The sequence below is a fragment of the Sorghum bicolor genome, chromosome 7, assembly GCF_000003195.3.
Source record: "Sorghum bicolor cultivar BTx623 chromosome 7, Sorghum_bicolor_NCBIv3, whole genome shotgun sequence".
NCBI classification, from domain to species: Eukaryota; Viridiplantae; Streptophyta; class Magnoliopsida; order Poales; family Poaceae; genus Sorghum; species Sorghum bicolor.
Window position 1 is genome coordinate 3,005,090 of NC_012876.2, and position 16,847 is coordinate 3,021,936.

Genomic DNA, 16,847 nt, shown 5'->3' on the forward strand with positions numbered 1-16,847 from the left:
TACACAAACGTCCAAACAGACTTCTTCGATATTCTATTAGTTATAGTATTATTACATGCATGGTGATGACTGATGATGCATGCCACACATATGTGCATCACTCTAGCTCATTCAAATCATCACATTTATCACATATCTATAGAGTATATATAGACACGTCACACACACGCATGCATATAGTAGTAGTACACGCGCGCGCGCGCGCTATCTCTCACGAAGAAGAAGAGAGATAGCTTTATTCCGGTCCGAAGGATGCATATAGATCCTTGGTTCTACAATACGTTGATAGTAATCTGTATATATGCTTCCCACAGTAGTTTTGGTTGATTCTTGTCTTCATCGTCATCGTCGTCGTCGACGACGACTGGTAGCTGCCGACGATGCCGACGCCGACGCCGACGCCATGATCAGAACAGGTACGCCGTCGGCGCGAACGCTGGCATGGACGACGCGCTCTCAAGGTGCCTGTGCAAAAAGCATATGCATCGTGTTCTTAGATTAGATCGAGTCATCGAGGTAGAACAGACATGAAGAAATAGCGTCGAGAAACTCATAGAAAATGGTCCCGGAGAGGAAATAAAATCATGGATGTGTTGAATCTCCATCCTATGTTGTCTCTGACGATACGACTCTCGATATTCTTTCATCGATTCAGATGCGTTTTGAACGGGTTCCACGATCGGCATATGGATCACACACACGCTGACCTTCGATGTTCGAGAGGAATCTGTTCATCTAGAGCATCGACTGCATCGAGAAAAGCCACCAGAGAAGAAGAGAATAGAAGAATCTAGATAGAATATTGTACCTTATATTTGTTTTAGATTTTTTTTAATGTGTAATTTGATGATGTACTGAACAGGAAAAATAAAACTCATAGAAAATGCATGGTACAGTGTCCTGTACCTGTATTCATCGCTGCGCGCGCGGGGCAGCACCCGAGCGACGTCCCAGGACGCCGCCTTCCTGACCCTCGCCGGCCCGGCGGCGGCGCGCGCGGCGGACTTGGCCGCGTCGGTGCTGTACTCCTCGTAGATGTCCCCGAGCGAGGGGCGCCACTGCGCGGCGGCGGCGGCACCGACGGCGGACCTGTTGGCGGCAGCAATCCTCCTCCGGCGCCTCCTCGCGGCGGCGGCGGCGTCTCCGGCAGCGGCGGCGTGGTCCGCGGGCGGCGCGTCGTCGACGGGTCCAGCACGGCAGCCAAAGGGCACGAACGACAGGAGCCTCATCAGCTTCCTGCGCACGCTCCCCTCTATGTTCCCCCCGGCCGGCCGGCCCTCCGATCCCCTCTCTCTCTTGCCTCTCTTTCTTATCCTATATCTCTCGTTCTTGGCCAGTTTTTTTTCTTGAGAGAGAGAGAGAGCACTCCGGCGGCGGCGAGACCTCGTCGGCGCCTACTGACCGGCCGGAGGAACGAACGAATGCCAACCGGCAATGAGTGGCCCAGAGAGGAGAGAGCTGAGCGACGAGGGAGCGAGCGGGCCGAGCGGGCTGTTGTGTGTGAGGGAACTTCACGTGATCAGGTGCTGCTTTATAGAGTGCTCAAAGGGGGTTAAGATGACCGAAATGCCCTCGGATCCTGTGGGGCCAGCAGGGTCAGTTTTGGGATAGATCGTGAAATCTGCTGATGAAGACGACGGACATGAGTCATTGGTGGCATGCAGGGCAGGGCAACGTAAATACTCCATTTTTTTGAGGGAAACTAATTAAACTACATTTATGCGCGTGAATGAATATAATATCTGTATGTATGTAGGTGCTTCGCTTTCCTAAATCGTGTGACGCAAACAGTGTTAGATATGTGACACGTCGACCGTGGGGCCCATGGCACATGGGCGTCGATCTCGGGTGGGACCGTGCATGCGTTTTGATGTGTAAAAGTCGAGGGGGCGAGTAGGACGTATTCTGTCTATATATTACCTGATATATACGAAGGTATCTGCTTGGTAAAATGCTTGAAATGTCAATTTTCAAATTGATTGATCGTATATTTCTATATGCACATCTAGTCCCACTTTGCAACACACTCACTAGAAACAATGCAACTTCCTTTAAACTTTCATCATCTCTCTCTTAATACACAGTAACATGTTAGTGTATTTAATACCGATAGAACTCCGTAAAACTTCTATTGAGATTAGCCTAAGAGCATCTCTAATAATAAGGATCTAAAAACGAGGTCCTTATTAAAAAAATAACATAATTTAATAGGGTCCCAACTCAGATCCCTGCTTTATAGAGGCTCTCAATTTTTCCATAAGTATTTATCTCTTAGGGTGCGTAGGGAAGCTTCCTATTTTCCTACACCAACTCTCTCCCATGCTTCTTCTTCTTGTTTTGTGCCGACGACTCACTTCCCCGCTGCCACCGAGGTCCAAACTCACCCCTTCCCGTCAAGGTCCTCCTCCCTACGAGCCCTTCGTCCCCAGTCTAGCTCTGGGAGGAGAGGAGCTCCTCGTCCTTCTAGGTGGGGACGAGAGCAGAGAAATAGAGGAGATTTTCTTTTTTCAAAGAGAAAGTGATATGACTAAGGCCTTGTTTAGTTCGCAAAAATTTTCAAGATTTCCCGTCACATCGAATCTTTGGTCGCATGCATGGAGCATTAAATATAGATAAAAATAAAAACTAATTAAACAGTTTACCTGTAATTTGTGAGATGAATCTTTTGAGCCTAATTACTTCGTGATTGGACAATGTTTGTCAAATAAAAACGAAAAAGTGCTACAATAGCCAAAAACCACAAATTTTGCAAACTAAACAAGGCCTAACAAGTAGATCCAAAAAAGTAGAGAACCAAAATTGAGAGCAATCGTTGGAGAAAAGTCTAGTAAACAATGCCTTTAAAAATAGAAGCTCCAAAATCCAAAATAGAGGTTTTGTTTTAGGGGATCATTGTTGGAGTTGCTCCAAACACATGCTACTAATTTTTTGGCACACAAGGAATATTATTCATACTTTCAAAGCATTATATTAACCTAAATTTGCTAAAAGTAGCGAACAAGAATGTAAGTTTAGATACTGTATCATCTCCTACATGAGAAAGTAAAATGAAAGGACACCTTTAATTACCTTTTTTTAGTGATGTACACAGTTGTTCTAGAAGCATTTGTGGGAGAGATTATGACATTGATTTCGTCTCGTGTTTAGCATAAAGCACCAAAAAAGGTTGGTTGATCATGTGCAGGAGTTCTAGTCAGGGATCGAGAAGATCCAATGTTGATGTTTATATCAACAACTTTGCGCTATTATTGTGCACCAAATCACTAGAGTTTTGGAACACGTGGGCAAACAATTTGAAGTTTTGATCTATATACAATTATCCTCCATGTTTTAGTCATGCCAAAGAGTCCGTGCAAGCTAATAAGAATCTTGTAATAAATACTCCCTTCATCTAGAATGATATATAAAATCGTATTTTATCTAGAGAAAAGTCAAACTTTACAAAGTTTAATTAACAATTAGTTCAATTATATACAAGTTTAAGATATAAAATTTGCATCAATAGATTTGTATTCAAAGCGTCTGACTTTGGGACGATATGGCCCTGTTTGGTACAACTTATCTGGGAAGCGTTTCCAAATAAGCTGCACAAATAGAGTAAAAGAGGCGGTCAAAATAAGCTAGTTTGATTCAGCTTCTGTTTTTAGTACAAATAAGAGCGGTGAGAATAAGCGTGGCTAAAATAAGCTGCAAAAAAAATCATGTTTGGTTGCTAGTTTTAGTTCATTTTAGTCATATAAGCAACTTATAAGTTGTACCAAACAAACCCGATATTGGTTCTTTAGCAACTAACAACATATTGCAAGAGAAATCTATTTTGTATGCCTTTTCCCTAATCAAAATATGTTTATCATTTCAAGACGAAGGAGGCACTTCGTAGTACAAATATAGAGAATAAATTCTACAAAATTACAGCTATTCATGGTACTATTCCGAAACTTTAGTATTGGAGAGGAGTAGCTGAAGTTTTAAGAGGTAGTTGTAATTATATTGTGCTAGGTGTCAAAATAGTTGTAGTGTTTGTGACCCATATTAAAAATAGTTCAAAAATACTTGTAATTATGTAAAATCGACTTAACAATTAATACAGCAGAAAAAAAAAAGACTTAGACAAAGGCAATCTGATCTACGCGATTCGCATCTTCCTCAGATCTCAGTTAAGGTCCCGTTTGGATTGGTTTGGGATTATGAGAATCCAGTATCCCTTATTGGTTCTCTTGGATTTTAGGATTTTTAAAAATATGTGATCTGGGATTTTTAGAATCTCACCTGTTTAGGTGTTTATTTTTTTAAAAAATAAAAATCAGACATGTCCTCCAAAAAAAAACCTAAAATAGGGGGACCAATCTTTTCCTTCTTACTGTGTGGATTAGCTTCAGGTACACCTGTTCCTCAAAAAAAAAAAAAGGCTTCAGCTACACCTGTGTTACGCTTACAGGTCACTGTCTCATTTTTGTTTGGTTCAAGTCACTGTTGACGCATTCAAAACCCATTTAAGATTTGGATCTGGATCTAAACAGCCGGATAGATAAACAGCCGTGCAAGGAGCGTAATCCACGTAGCTGGACTGGACGAGGTGCTTTGCCTGCGACGCCGGGCACCTCTCGCCGTCACTTGGATCTCCCGCTGCCCAAATCTGCAGCGCGAGCACGACCCCCCTGAAAGGCACCCCTGAGGCGCCCGGCACTCGGTTACCTGAACTCACACCAGATCCCCTGGGTATCTCACCGCCGACGCCGACGCCGGCGAAGCTGGTGGCGCCCATGCTCGGATTCGACAGGGACGACACAGCCGATGGCGAACCTGGCCAGACCATGGAACAATGGAAGCATCTACATGAGCAGCAGAGGCCACACCATTGAGGCTGAACACCACCAGGCCATTTTATTGTAGTGTATACGTGATAATGTGACAGCACAGCACACAGCAGTGTCGTGCATTACCAGCTGGCTGGCTGCAGGTACACCAAATGGAGACGACGGCATCAGCAGGCAAAGCAGAGCCAATGGTGAATCAGCAGCATCAAAAACCATATCAGGCAACACGAGCCCAAACCACTTCAGGAAACCCATATGGGCAAATCAGAAGGAAGACAAGAACACCACGGAACAAAACATGATCCATGTCCATGCACTGCCGATCAGATCAAGGATGAAATGTGCTGTGCAGATCAAGCCCAGAATCCCACCAGACAACATTACTCTGAGATGCCGCGTCGTTATCCAGCATAGACACGGCATATGCACATGCCGCAAGCTGAGAAGAGCGATGACAATTCAACCACAACGACATCTCCACAAGCACAACAACTGGCGTTATTCGCAAAGGTTTTCGACTGTTTTCTCGACTGTTGCAGATTGACAGTAATGCTATTTGTTTTGGTCCGTATCCAGATCTACTACTACAACTACCACTTCATGTGGAACACATGGACGCGAGCAAACGACCACCCAAACACGGTAGGAATATTGGAACGGTAAGGGCATTCACACCTGGGACACCACTCACAATATATCTATGAATTAGATGCTGAATTGTCAGCCTCTCAACCTGCTGTGAGCCCTGAGCCCCAGGCTGGATAGGGGCTCTCATGATATTACTTCATCTACTGTGAACCCCAAGATCCTGGTGAAGCACCCCATGATTGCTGTGGCGGCGAATTCATCTCTGCTTGCTCCGGCGGTGCTCTGGGTCTAGCATATTCCGCGAAAATAACCCATCCATCAAGGAACTGCACAAAAAATGGAGCTGTTAGGGGCGCGTGCGAAGAGAAAGAATTGCATATCAGGATGCATTGCAGCATGGCTATACAAAAAAGAAAACAAACTTTGACTTGATGGCCATCAATATTTTTCATAGAGAATAAGAAAAATTATAGTAAAGACAGTTTTGCTCAGAAACCATATTCAGTATTGGTATAATCAGAGGAGGAATACACTTAAAAGCTAACCCCTTCAGATACCATCCTAGCAGGAGTCCTCACGGCAAACATAAAGTACAAATAAGATCTATAAAAGGATACTGAAGAAAAATTATAGTAAAGACAGTTTTGCTCAGAAACCATATTCAGTATTGGTATAATCAGAGGAGGAATACACTTAAAAGCTAACCCCTTCAGATACCATCCTAGTAGGAGTCCTCACGGCAAACATAAAGTACAAATAAGATCCAAAAAAGGATACTGAAGAAAGCTGTGCCAAGAGACAGGAAAGGGCAGTCCAAACACTATAATAATGTTGGCATTGAAAAGTGAAAATGTAACTACATCAGTCAGGTTGATAAAAGAAAAATGGCAAATCATCGGATGGGTTCCTCAAGGCATGGTTGGATTTGCTCAGAAACCATATTCAGTTTTGGTATAATCAGAAGGGTTGAGCTTAAAGGTCATACCCTTAAGATACCGTCCTAATAGGAGTCCTCATAGCAAATATAAAGAACAAGCATGAACAAAAAAAAAACAGGGACAGAAGAAAGCTGTGCCAGGAGACAGGAAAGGGCAATAATAACACCATAATAATGTTGGCATTGGGAAGTGAAGGTAAACACATCAGTCAGGTTGATAAAAAAAAGGGCAGATCATTGGCTGGGTTCCTCATAGGCATTGTTGGATTTGCTCAGAAACCATATTCAGTTTTGGTATAATCAGAAGGGTTGCACTTAAAAGTGATACCCTTAAGATACCGTCCTAATAGGAGTCCTCATGGCAAATATAAAGAACAAGCATGATCCAAAAATGGAGACAGAAGAAAACTGTGCTCAAAGACAGGAAAGGGCAATCCCAACAGAATAATAACTTGGCATTGGAAAGTAAAGAACGTAACCAATCAGTCAGGTTGATAAAAAAGGGCAAATCATTGGCTGGTTCCTCAGAGGCATGGTTCAATTTGCTCAGAAACCATATTCAGTTTTGGTATAATCACAAGAGCTGCACTTAAAAGCCACACCCTTAAGATACCGTCCTAATAGGCGTCATCATAGCAAAACAAAACAAGTATGACCCAGAAGAGAACACGGAAGACAAAACTGTGCTAGAAAACAGATAAGGGGCAATGACAATAATATAAATAACGTTGGCACTAGGAAAGCGAGAAATATAAGAAACATAATTACATCAATCAGGACGATCGAAAACGGTAAATCATTGGTTGGGTTCTTCAGTGGAAAAGCTGGATTTGCTCAGAAACCATATTCAGTTTTGGTATAATCAGATGGGATGCAACAGAAGTCGTCCCCTTCAGATACCGTCCTAATAGAAGTCATCATAGCAATCATCCATAGACAAGAATTACATGTAAAACAATACAACAAATTACAATATTACTAGAAAGCTACAATATCTTAAGATACAAACAACGATAGGACCAGCAAAATAGTTTTGCTGAAAAGTCAATTCAATTTTTGATATAGCGAGGATACGTTCCTTTTATAAGTCATCAAGGCAAACAAATTTGTGAAAATAGCCCATGTTCACACACACACACAAAAAAAAAACTAAAAGGATGTAGATAGCTGCAAAACACTTAGTACAAGGAGCATAAAAAAACAAAAGCCAACAAAAAACTAACAGAACTACATGGAATGGAACAATAAAAATGAACATATGAGGTTTATTGCAATATAAAGTTTGCTCAGATTTACAATATCAGTTTTGGATGTAATCATGCAAGGAATGGCCCTTCAAGATCCACCTCGCTCATATACCGTCCTTGCACAGATCATCACAGCAAAGCCAGGGGTGGAATAAAACTCAAAACCTAAAATTAATATATGAAAACTTGCACACTAGTCCTGCTTGACAACTATAGCTACCAGAATGTTGTATGCAGAAGCGGTAGCAACTAGAAAGGGGCCATACCCATACCAAGATGCATAGAAATGGAAATCCGAGTTGGTCACTTAGCCCACAAATTTAACTTCACCTTTCTATAAGACAATCACAGCATAGTTTCATTTATGTTCTGGCAATGTGTCTTGGGCAAGCAAGATTAAGCAGAGACAGTAGTTCCTAAGTTTTGTGAGGAACCAAATTGGCACTCGTGGCAAGACAAAATGTCCATAAAATTATGGCAGTTAGTAGGTAATATACAGTTCACGTATAACAGTCCATGTTATCAAGGTTACAAAAGGGAAGGCCCAGCCTAACACCTTGTCCACTATGCAATGGAAAACTAAAGGTTCTAGGGCCAGCAATAATATCCTGTTGATGGCAACAAGTCTCAGGCACTGGGCCTTACAGGCCAGAACAATATTTGGAGCTTATGGAAAGTGGAATGAGGTTGCACTATTGAGAAATGGAACACTCTAGCCCATCAAAGATTGGGAGTTCCTTTCTTTTGCATTTGTTACTACCAAATAATGTTTCTGCTCTAGACTTGTATTGCAACTCACACGCTGAACAGATCTGGGGCTCAATTTTGAAACAAGGTATTGCATGTAAATAACTATATTCCATTACTACAAATGCTAAATGGCCATTTTGATAGTCAAGCCAAGTCATTTTCAAGAGAAGAAGTGAAATATGAAGAGATGCATTTTAAAAAGACAATAGAATTGAGTATATGGCTCAGAGAACCTTTCGCCGAATCACGTCATGCTACTACCATCCCACTCCTAGAAGACAAGAGACTCATCATATCTGGGAAACAGGGAGGCAGCCGTAAGACCGGCCTTTCAGATCTCCTCACTGCCATTTCATAACATAAAAACGAAGTAGACACAAAAATCTGGGATGCCTCCCAATTGCCACTAAATGGGCAATCGGATCAGGTTCATCTTCACCAGTTCTCACTATGCATCAGGCAGCAAAGAACGCACTACAGGGAAACAATCAAAAGGCATGACAGCATGGAACAACTGCCTAGGGTTGACAGAAGTGTCTGCCTGATGTGGCAGTCTCACCAGAAGAGAGGGTAGAGGCATGTGACCTTGAGCAGAGGAAAGAATAGTCAGACAGGAAGGAACCAACCAAGGGTCAAATAAAGAGAGGCTATGGACTGTGTCCACCGTACAAACATGAGAAATCTATGTTCTGAGCATAGTTCACACTAATGTTTTGCCCCTTTAGAGAGACTTTTTAGGCAGGATTGCTGCATTGGTCCCGAAAATGACTGCAGCAAGCACTATAAAACAGAAGCACTCTGCCAATTTAAGACAAAATAAATGTAAAGTAACCATACCTTTCCATCCATTCCTTCTATTCCTTTAGTTGCCTCTTCAGTTGTAGCATACCTTACAAAGCCAAATCCCTTCGAAAACCCACTGACACGGTCGGTCACAACTCGAGCTGCAATTGGAAGAGAAATGAGAAGCTTCACATCCTTAGCGCAAAAAGAATGGCAAAGGAAGGAGAAAGCCATACCATGCACAACTTCACCGAACTTCGCAAAGGCGTCTCTAAGTCCTTCAGTTGTGGTACGCTTGCTTAATCCTGCAAATTAGATGTTGAAATCAGAATTGAATGGAAACAAAGAGACAGAATATCCTAATTCTAATTCTGTAATAGAAATGTGATTACTACTGCATCATTATATTTTGTTAAGACTGTAAAAAATTAGCAACATCCAAACCAATTAGATGCCATTTTCTGTCAAATGTCCACAATCACAAACTAAGCTGGCTAAAATTTCACCCCCAAGTGTAGATGATTGAAACTATGGGATAGCAAGGGAATGGTCAGGGATTTCAATTATTGGCCTCCCTCATTCTCATGTGATCTGAATATCTGTTTTTCTAGTAGCCTGTGGGCAAATTTTTCTATTGGGAGCCAACACCACCGTTGATGTGCAGACAATTGAAACTATGGGGATGACAAGGAAATGGTCAGGGATTTCAATTGTTGGGCTCTCCCATTCTGATGAGATCTGAATATCTGATTCTCTAGAAGCCTGTTGGCAATTTTTTCTATTGGTACCTAACACCACCGTTGATGGGATAAATAAATGGAAATTAAACCAATCACCAGGAGTATATAATAAAACCCTAAGTTGGACATCAGGATTGAGGTGAATACATGCTTACCCAAACAAGGCCTAAGATGGAATGAAAGAAAACTACATCGTCAGTCTCCAGCACCGTGGATGCATATTCCGTGATTTCATTCGCAATCAGTACACACCTCAAAATTTTACCCAGATTTCCGAGGAGCAAGCTAACAATTAAACCATTTCTACACATTAATCACGACGAGATCCAGCGCTACCAAACCTAACGGACAGGTAAAATCACGGCTGCACGACCATACACCAAGCCCAGAGATTCAATATTCGAGCTAAACGAATGGAGGAGATCGCAGCCATAGGTTTCACCAGAAAAAGAGAAACAGGAGAAGGGAGGAGGAGGAGGAGGCGCACCGGAGACGAAGAGGTTGGGGGAGGGGTCGGCCTGGGGGCGCGGGGCGGGCGCCTTCGGCGGTGCGAAGGCGGAGACAGAGAACATGCGCCGGAACCCTGACCTCGCCACAGCCGCCGCCATCGCCGCAGCCGCCGGAATTTTGGTGCTGAGAGCCTGGTGGTGGAACTAGGGATGCGCCGACCTGGGGTTTAAGAGCCTTCTAGGGCTCCGCGTTAAATGACCATTTTACCCCCTCCGTAGCGGCGGCAGGGTTTTACTGTGAAATTGACCAGAATACCCTTCTCTCGTTTTGCTTCTCTTTTTCCGCAAGCAATATCCCGTGGCCGTCGGATTAGCAGCTTAATGGTTGAGATCTTCACTTCTCGGGCCCTTGCCCGGGCTGTTTGGAGTATGGTTTTACTTCTTTTTTTTTGCGAATATAGTTTTACAAAATTCAGGCCCTGTTTAGTTTTTTTTTTTAAAAAAAGACAGTATTATTTTCATTTATATTTGACAAATATTATTCAATTATAGACTAATTACTAGGCTCAAAAAATTCGTCTCACAAATTACAGGTGAAACTGTATAATTTGTTTTTATTTCTGTTTATATTTAATGCTCCATGCACACGTCTAAAGATTCGAGAATCTAAAAAATTTGTAAAATATTTTTGGAAACTAAACAAGGTCTCAATCGAGACACTTAAACGTAATGCCAAGTCTGATAGTATATTGAAAGGCCGATGCAACTGTTAATCGCCAGAGCTCGCTGTGACAATATTTCATCAAAATTTACACCAGTTCTGAATTTTTCTCGTAATTTTTAATGTAAACTTATTTACCACAGGATTCTCTCAATAAAATTGTGGAACAAGAGACAAACCAAGCCTCATGTGTTTGCTGGCTGAAGCCGCACAATTCAGCAGATACTGTTTTTACCAAGCAGCCGGCTGCAGCAACCAAGCACATCCACATACGAGATGAATCAACAATTCTTCAACAAAAGCAGAAGTTGAACAATTCTTCACTAAGAGCTGCCGAGCACAGGCGCACAACCAAATAGGAGATGAATGAACAATTCTTCAACAAAAGCATAAGTTAAACAATTCTTAAACTAAATTCAACCGAACAGTTGACCTGTTAGTTCTAATGGTTAGCCAGCTAAGGTCTTGTTTAGATCCAAAAACTTTTTAGATTTTGACACTGTAGCATTTTGTTTTTATTTGACAAACATTGTCTAATCATGGAGCAACTAGGCTTAAAAGATTCGTGTCATGATTTACAAGTAAACTGTGCAATTAGTTATCTTTTTTACCTATATTTAATGTTCCATGCATGTGCCGCAAGATTCGATGTGATGGAGAATCTTGTAAAGTTTTGGATTTTTTGGTGTATCTAAACAAGGCCTAAGCCATTCCATTACAAACCAACTACCTTGGATAAATAAGATTAACGGTCGATGGTTATAGTTCAGGAGTGAGAGAGAGCGTCCAGATTCATATCCTACAATCAAACATTAGCCAGCATTTCACAATGACACAATCCAGTGCTCAAGAAACACATCAGATTCAAAGGACCTGCAAATCTCACTTAATTCAGCGATCCAATATGGAACATAACAATGCTGAGTTTGATCCCATGGCTAAATGCCAACTTCATTCAGACTAAACATGCCCTGAGGGAAAAGCCACACATTTCACACAATCAGCAATACAGCTAGACCAGTCGGCATCACACATTTCACTAGGAGTCGGAAGAATAGTAGGGTTTTCAGTTTCTGTCACACCTAGCTCAAAATATCAGCACACACAACCACGTGATCCAGATACAATACAAGCTGCCCAGGCTGCTTGGACAGTACCGCGTGACATTTTGGGCTGATGATGATGATGGATCTGCCTGTCCTGCCTGTATGTGTGGTGCTAAAGTGCCAAAGTGACAGAATTAGGCGTGCTCTTTTGTTTTAGTAAGTATGTGGATAAATGCCTGCAAAACTGATACAAGAAACACCAGGTTAGGTCTAGATACCAATCTGAACATATGGTTAGGTTTGGATGTGTTTTTCTACCTCATTATGAAGATGCTGACTCAGTCTGAGGAGCCTGTTGCCTTGGTTTCCTGCTGGCTGCTGGGGGGCCATCTCTTCGCCTCTCATACCGTCTACTCTCATACTTGGATGTTCTCCGCTCCTTTGGTTGGTAGGTTGGGTACGTGCAGGGAATTATCTCACCGTTGATGTACTTGTCACCTGCAGGGAGGAAAGCGAAAAGGGTTGAACAGCTTGTGATGAAAGAAGCCAGAAGCATCTAAAAGTGACGCTGTGCAGATATCGATAGCATTGCACTGACCCCCATAGTCCTTGTTTTTCACATCAATGTAGGAATCAGGAAGCACCCACAGAACACCGGGCAAACCTACAGGAAGCAGAATGACAGTTTCAGCCAGGGCTCATTCAAAAATGTTTGGAACAATTGGTTAGTTGGTGTAGTGAATTACTGAATTGAGGATTTACCCTTGAACTTCTCTGATGTCTCCTCGTCGACAGTGCACTGGAACCCAGTGTAGGTGGTTGTGCTGAAGGCATACATGTTCTTCTTGGCTTCCTCCATGCTGCCAAGTGCCAACGCGACAAAACATTCAGTCTAGGAATCATATGCACTGTTGCACATAATTATTTAATTTAACCAAAAAGACATAATGTCACGGCCATCTTATCAGGTCGATAAGCTAGAGGACGAGTCTTCATATGGCATATTGGCATCATAAAATGCTGGCGCTAAACTACACACCAGGTTACATCAGGCCACAAAATGTCACTAATCACATTTATTTATGTGCAGTAACCATGGAAAACGAAACTGTGTTGTATGTTCTAACCTCTAATTGCTATCTAACTGCCACTCCCTGTGTGTATGCCAAACATTTTTCAATCTTGTCGACTATGCAGTAGCTTATTTGTTATCTTTACATATCTTGTATACCCATCCCTATCCAAACTAGAACGCTCCATCTTTTACGGTTTTTACCCCCTTTTACCCCATCACTGGTACTACGGAAAAATAGCATTTCATTCCCAAGTCATATTGCCCTTGCAATTTAGCATGTGAGCAATCGCCGCCGCCCCATCACTGCCACTACAGAAAAATAGCATTTTGTTACCCCCCCCCCCCCCCCAACCACATTTCCCTTGCAATTTAGCGTGCGCAGTCGCTGCACGAGCGGACCACACGTAAGCATCGGTGAGTGGGGTATACCTGCCGAGGACGGTGGCGAGGGTGTTGAGGTAGGTATCGATCATCTGCTCGCGTGTGGGCGCGGGGTCCTTGGGAAACTCCATGACGATCAGCCAGTGGTTGTAGTCGCACCCGGGGAGCAGTATCGTCTCCCTCTCGTCGCCCGCGGCCCGGGCCGCCGTCGGCCTCGCGGGGCGCGGGCGCGGGGGCGCCGCCGCCGCGACGGCGAATGAGGGGAAGGCGGCGGCACGCGGGAGGGCGGAGAAGGCGGAGGCAGAGGGAGGCTTGAGCGACGGGAACGCGAAGGCCTGCGCCGCGAGGCGCGCCGCCGCGGCGGTGGTCGGGAGGGAGGCGGCCATGGGGAGCGCGCGGAGGTTTTTGCCGCAAGGGGATAAGGTGAGAGCGGAAGACAGAGAGGGCGAGTGTCCTTCTCCGTGCGCACTTTAAAGAAGAGGACGAGAAGATTTTTTTTTTTCCGAGGATTGCCGGCCCATTACAAGCGTCAGTGGCCGGGCCTGATGGCCAGACTGCCAGAGAGTTGCTTTCCATTTGGAAAAAAAAAAACTGCGAGTAGGTTTCCTTTTTTTATAATAAAAAATAGTTTGGTGGTAAGAAGTTTTTTTTAAAAAAAGATTCTATAAAATATTTTTACGACCGAACTTTAGGTCTATTTTGAACCAAGAATCTCCCTATTTCCATTACAATAAGATTGGAAATGCAGCAAAGTATATAAGATTTGTTTAGAAAAGCAAAGAGACATCAGAACATCGCCACTTAGGGGGACTTAAACTATCATATTAGGCCTTTTTACAAAAAAAAAAACACTCTTTAGGCCATGTTTGATGGAAAGGCTAATTAGCTAGGTTTAAACAATTGTCTAAATTAGCTCTACTAAACAGAAAATATAATAGGTGGACTAATTGTTAGACAATACTTCAATTAGTTGTTAGCCAGTTATAGTTAATTTGAACTAATTTTTAGTCCAAAACTAGCAACTATTCAGATGTATCAAATATACTTTTAGTATAGTTTATTAATTTTTTTACCCTACGCTAGACTCTAAAGCCACGTAATGACCTTCTTTGTATTATCAAAACCGGATGCGTCAATTTTGCTATGGAGTTGATGCGATGATTCAACGCGAGACAGTCCTGCATGTCAACCTATCATCTTTTTATCTTTCCCTTTCTTTCTTAGCCATGGGTTGACGTCCTTAATGATTTTTTCTATCACATATCATGTTTTTATCTCATACGTTAAATGGTTGTGTGTATAATGTGTTAGAGATGGTTGCGCATACACACATGTTGTAAATCTGTGATAGGCACCCATATGGCTTCCTATGGGAACAATTTCTATTAGGTTTTGTTTGGATGTACGTGTAGTCACCTAAATCCACATATGTTAGAATGGATTACGGTAGAAGTTAAACTTAATTCAACCACAATTTAGTCTAACTCATATAAATTGAGGTGAATACTCATATGTATCCAAACAAAGCCTACAAAAAAATTATTGTGTGTCGGGTGTATGACACAACACATAGGGCGGGACAAAAAGGGTAAATACAACACTTGGGGCATAAGACTGACTGTCTATCTTATTCCACTGCAGACAAATACTATAGCCTCAGTGCGACAATCTCCAAATCGGGCTATTATCGCGTTCTCACTTGTTCTTAAGGGTAGCAACAAATAAAGTCCATTGGACATGTAAGGAAACTAATCAAGAGATTAACTAATTAAGGATATTTATGGGCATTCATGTAAGAAAAGAGCGAGGAATTAAAAAGCTAATATGCAATAAAAGAATAAATATTCATGGGATAAAATAAAAATCAACTGTGCAAGGAAACTAAATAGATGGAACTTGAAATAACCATTAAAAACGTATGTTGAGAACCTGTCATACACAAGTGTTAAATACTCCCTCTATCTAAAAAAGTGTTACTTCGTATTAGTCAGATTTCTTTAAGTTTGACTAGATTTGTAAAAAATATATTATCAATATTTATATTTAAATAAGTTTATTATAAAAATATATTCAACGACTAATCTAATGATACTAATTATGCATCATAAATATTATTAGTTATATATACATTTGATTAAAGTTATACATATTTGACTTTCTGGAAGTGAGAATGCTGTTCTTTAAGGATATAAATGGAGACAATGGAGTAAAAATTTGCTATTAACACCAGCAAACGGTCCTAAATTGCTTTGGCAAGATGTTGTTCCTGAGGGGCTTGTGGGCTGGCAATGGGCTAAATCAGAAGGCGCCAACTATGATTTCTAGCTAAGGGCCCATGGGCTGCACATGCAGCATCGTGGGTTACGCGAGGCTATTGATACACGGGGCTCGTGAAAAAATATTTCTTTTTATGAAAATAACTGTGGTCGCCTCGCCTCGACTTGTCAACAAGTTTGTTCGCTACTAAAACACGGGGAAATATCGATTTAGTGAAAACCACTTTCTCGTGAAAACATGAAAGTCCCGTTAAAAACATACCTAAAAGTTCTCAAATATTCTAAAAATCCATAGTGCATCTATAGGATTTGAACTCATTTTTGTAAAAGTTGTAGAAAATAATAAATTTCATATGCATACACACTCAAAGATAAATTCTCAGGAATTTTCTTCTAGTACATATGCATCTAAAATTTGTTTATCTCATATGATTTTTTTTCTCAACGAAGTTTGACCCTTCCATTTGGTGACAATGTACATTTATAGATTATAGATGTACTATATATGGATGCACGTCGTTTATAGAATTTTTATTAGATACTCTTAAGTATATTTTTTAAGAGGGCTTTTACAGTTTCATTGAAAAAGTGGTCTGCACGGAATATTTTTTCATATACGAAGCATAAGCATATTGGCCTTTTTATCAACTTTAGTGTTAGCATGGTCCATATAAAAAATATAATATCTCTCACATTAGCTGTTTCATTCTCATAAACGGGCAAATCATTTGCTATGCCTATGTACCCGATTATTAGCACTGAATCAAAGTAGAGATGTATAGACACGCGCACACGCTTTACGTCTATGAACATGTTTGAATGACTGAGCTTAGACCAATACATTTCGAGTTTGATAAAGTCGCCACAAGCAAGCACCCACCTCAAATAAAAAATTTGAACCCGAGTAAACACATACGTGTTCAGTTCACAGATTATGATACATCTCTTCCCCCCTCTTTGTCTCATGTCCCACACCCAACTTGTTTGAACGGTGGACGTATGCTTCATCTTGTTTTCTTGTCTACTAGTCTCTCTAT

General features: G+C 41.8%; 3 protein-coding genes across 4 annotated transcripts; all 3 read right to left on the reverse strand.

Moving 5' to 3' along the window:
• LOC110436801 lies at positions 1-1,497 on the reverse strand. 2 transcript variants are annotated; one of them, XM_021464310.1, is made up of 2 exons: positions 907-1,497; positions 1-465 (listed from the first exon to the last, which is right to left on the reverse strand). In XM_021464310.1, the coding sequence occupies exons 1-2, from the start codon at positions 1,227-1,229 to the stop codon at positions 408-410; spliced, it is 381 nt and encodes a 126-aa protein (XP_021319985.1). In that variant the 5' UTR covers positions 1,230-1,497; the 3' UTR covers positions 1-407. The 2 variants fall into 2 exon arrangements, with proteins under 2 accessions (XP_021319985.1, XP_021319986.1); XM_021464311.1 differs by having other exon boundaries at positions 1-747.
• On the reverse strand, positions 5,219-10,523 carry LOC8076539 (organelle RRM domain-containing protein 2, mitochondrial). Its single transcript, XM_002444975.2, has 4 exons — positions 10,350-10,523; positions 9,359-9,427; positions 9,177-9,283; positions 5,219-5,731 (listed from the first exon to the last, which is right to left on the reverse strand). Exons 1-4 carry the CDS (start codon positions 10,468-10,470, stop codon positions 5,606-5,608), a joined length of 423 nt encoding a protein of 140 aa, XP_002445020.1. The 5' UTR covers positions 10,471-10,523; the 3' UTR covers positions 5,219-5,605.
• LOC8076540 (DAG protein, chloroplastic) lies at positions 11,893-13,983 on the reverse strand. Its single transcript, XM_002444976.2, has 5 exons — positions 13,583-13,983; positions 12,841-12,938; positions 12,677-12,742; positions 12,397-12,576; positions 11,893-12,322 (listed from the first exon to the last, which is right to left on the reverse strand). The coding sequence occupies exons 1-4, from the start codon at positions 13,918-13,920 to the stop codon at positions 12,401-12,403; spliced, it is 678 nt and encodes a 225-aa protein (XP_002445021.1). The 5' UTR covers positions 13,921-13,983; the 3' UTR covers positions 11,893-12,322; positions 12,397-12,400.

Bases quoted from the DNA above. Each gene is read 5' to 3' on its own strand.
- LOC110436801 (XM_021464310.1), bottom strand. From the start codon at position 1,229: ATGAGGCTCCTGTCGTTCGTGCCCTTTGGCTGCCGTGCTGGACCCGTC. The intron at 466-906 runs GTACAGGACACT...CTTTTTGCACAG, and splicing joins GCGCGCAGCGATGAATACAG to GCACCTTGAGAGCGCGTCGT.
- LOC8076539 (XM_002444975.2), bottom strand. From the start codon at position 10,470: ATGGCGGCGGCTGTGGCGAGGTCAGGGTTCCGGCGCATGTTCTCTGTC. The intron at 9,428-10,349 runs GTGCGCCTCCTC...TCTAATTTGCAG, and splicing joins CCCCAACCTCTTCGTCTCCG to GATTAAGCAAGCGTACCACA. The intron at 9,284-9,358 runs GTATGGCTTTCT...TTCCAATTGCAG, and splicing joins GTTCGGTGAAGTTGTGCATG to CTCGAGTTGTGACCGACCGT.
- LOC8076540 (XM_002444976.2), bottom strand. From the start codon at position 13,920: ATGGCCGCCTCCCTCCCGACCACCGCCGCGGCGGCGCGCCTCGCGGCG. The intron at 12,743-12,840 runs GTAAATCCTCAA...TGCTTCCTGTAG, and splicing joins GACATCAGAGAAGTTCAAGG to GTTTGCCCGGTGTTCTGTGG. The intron at 12,577-12,676 runs GTCAGTGCAATG...TCCTCCCTGCAG, and splicing joins GAAAAACAAGGACTATGGGG to GTGACAAGTACATCAACGGT.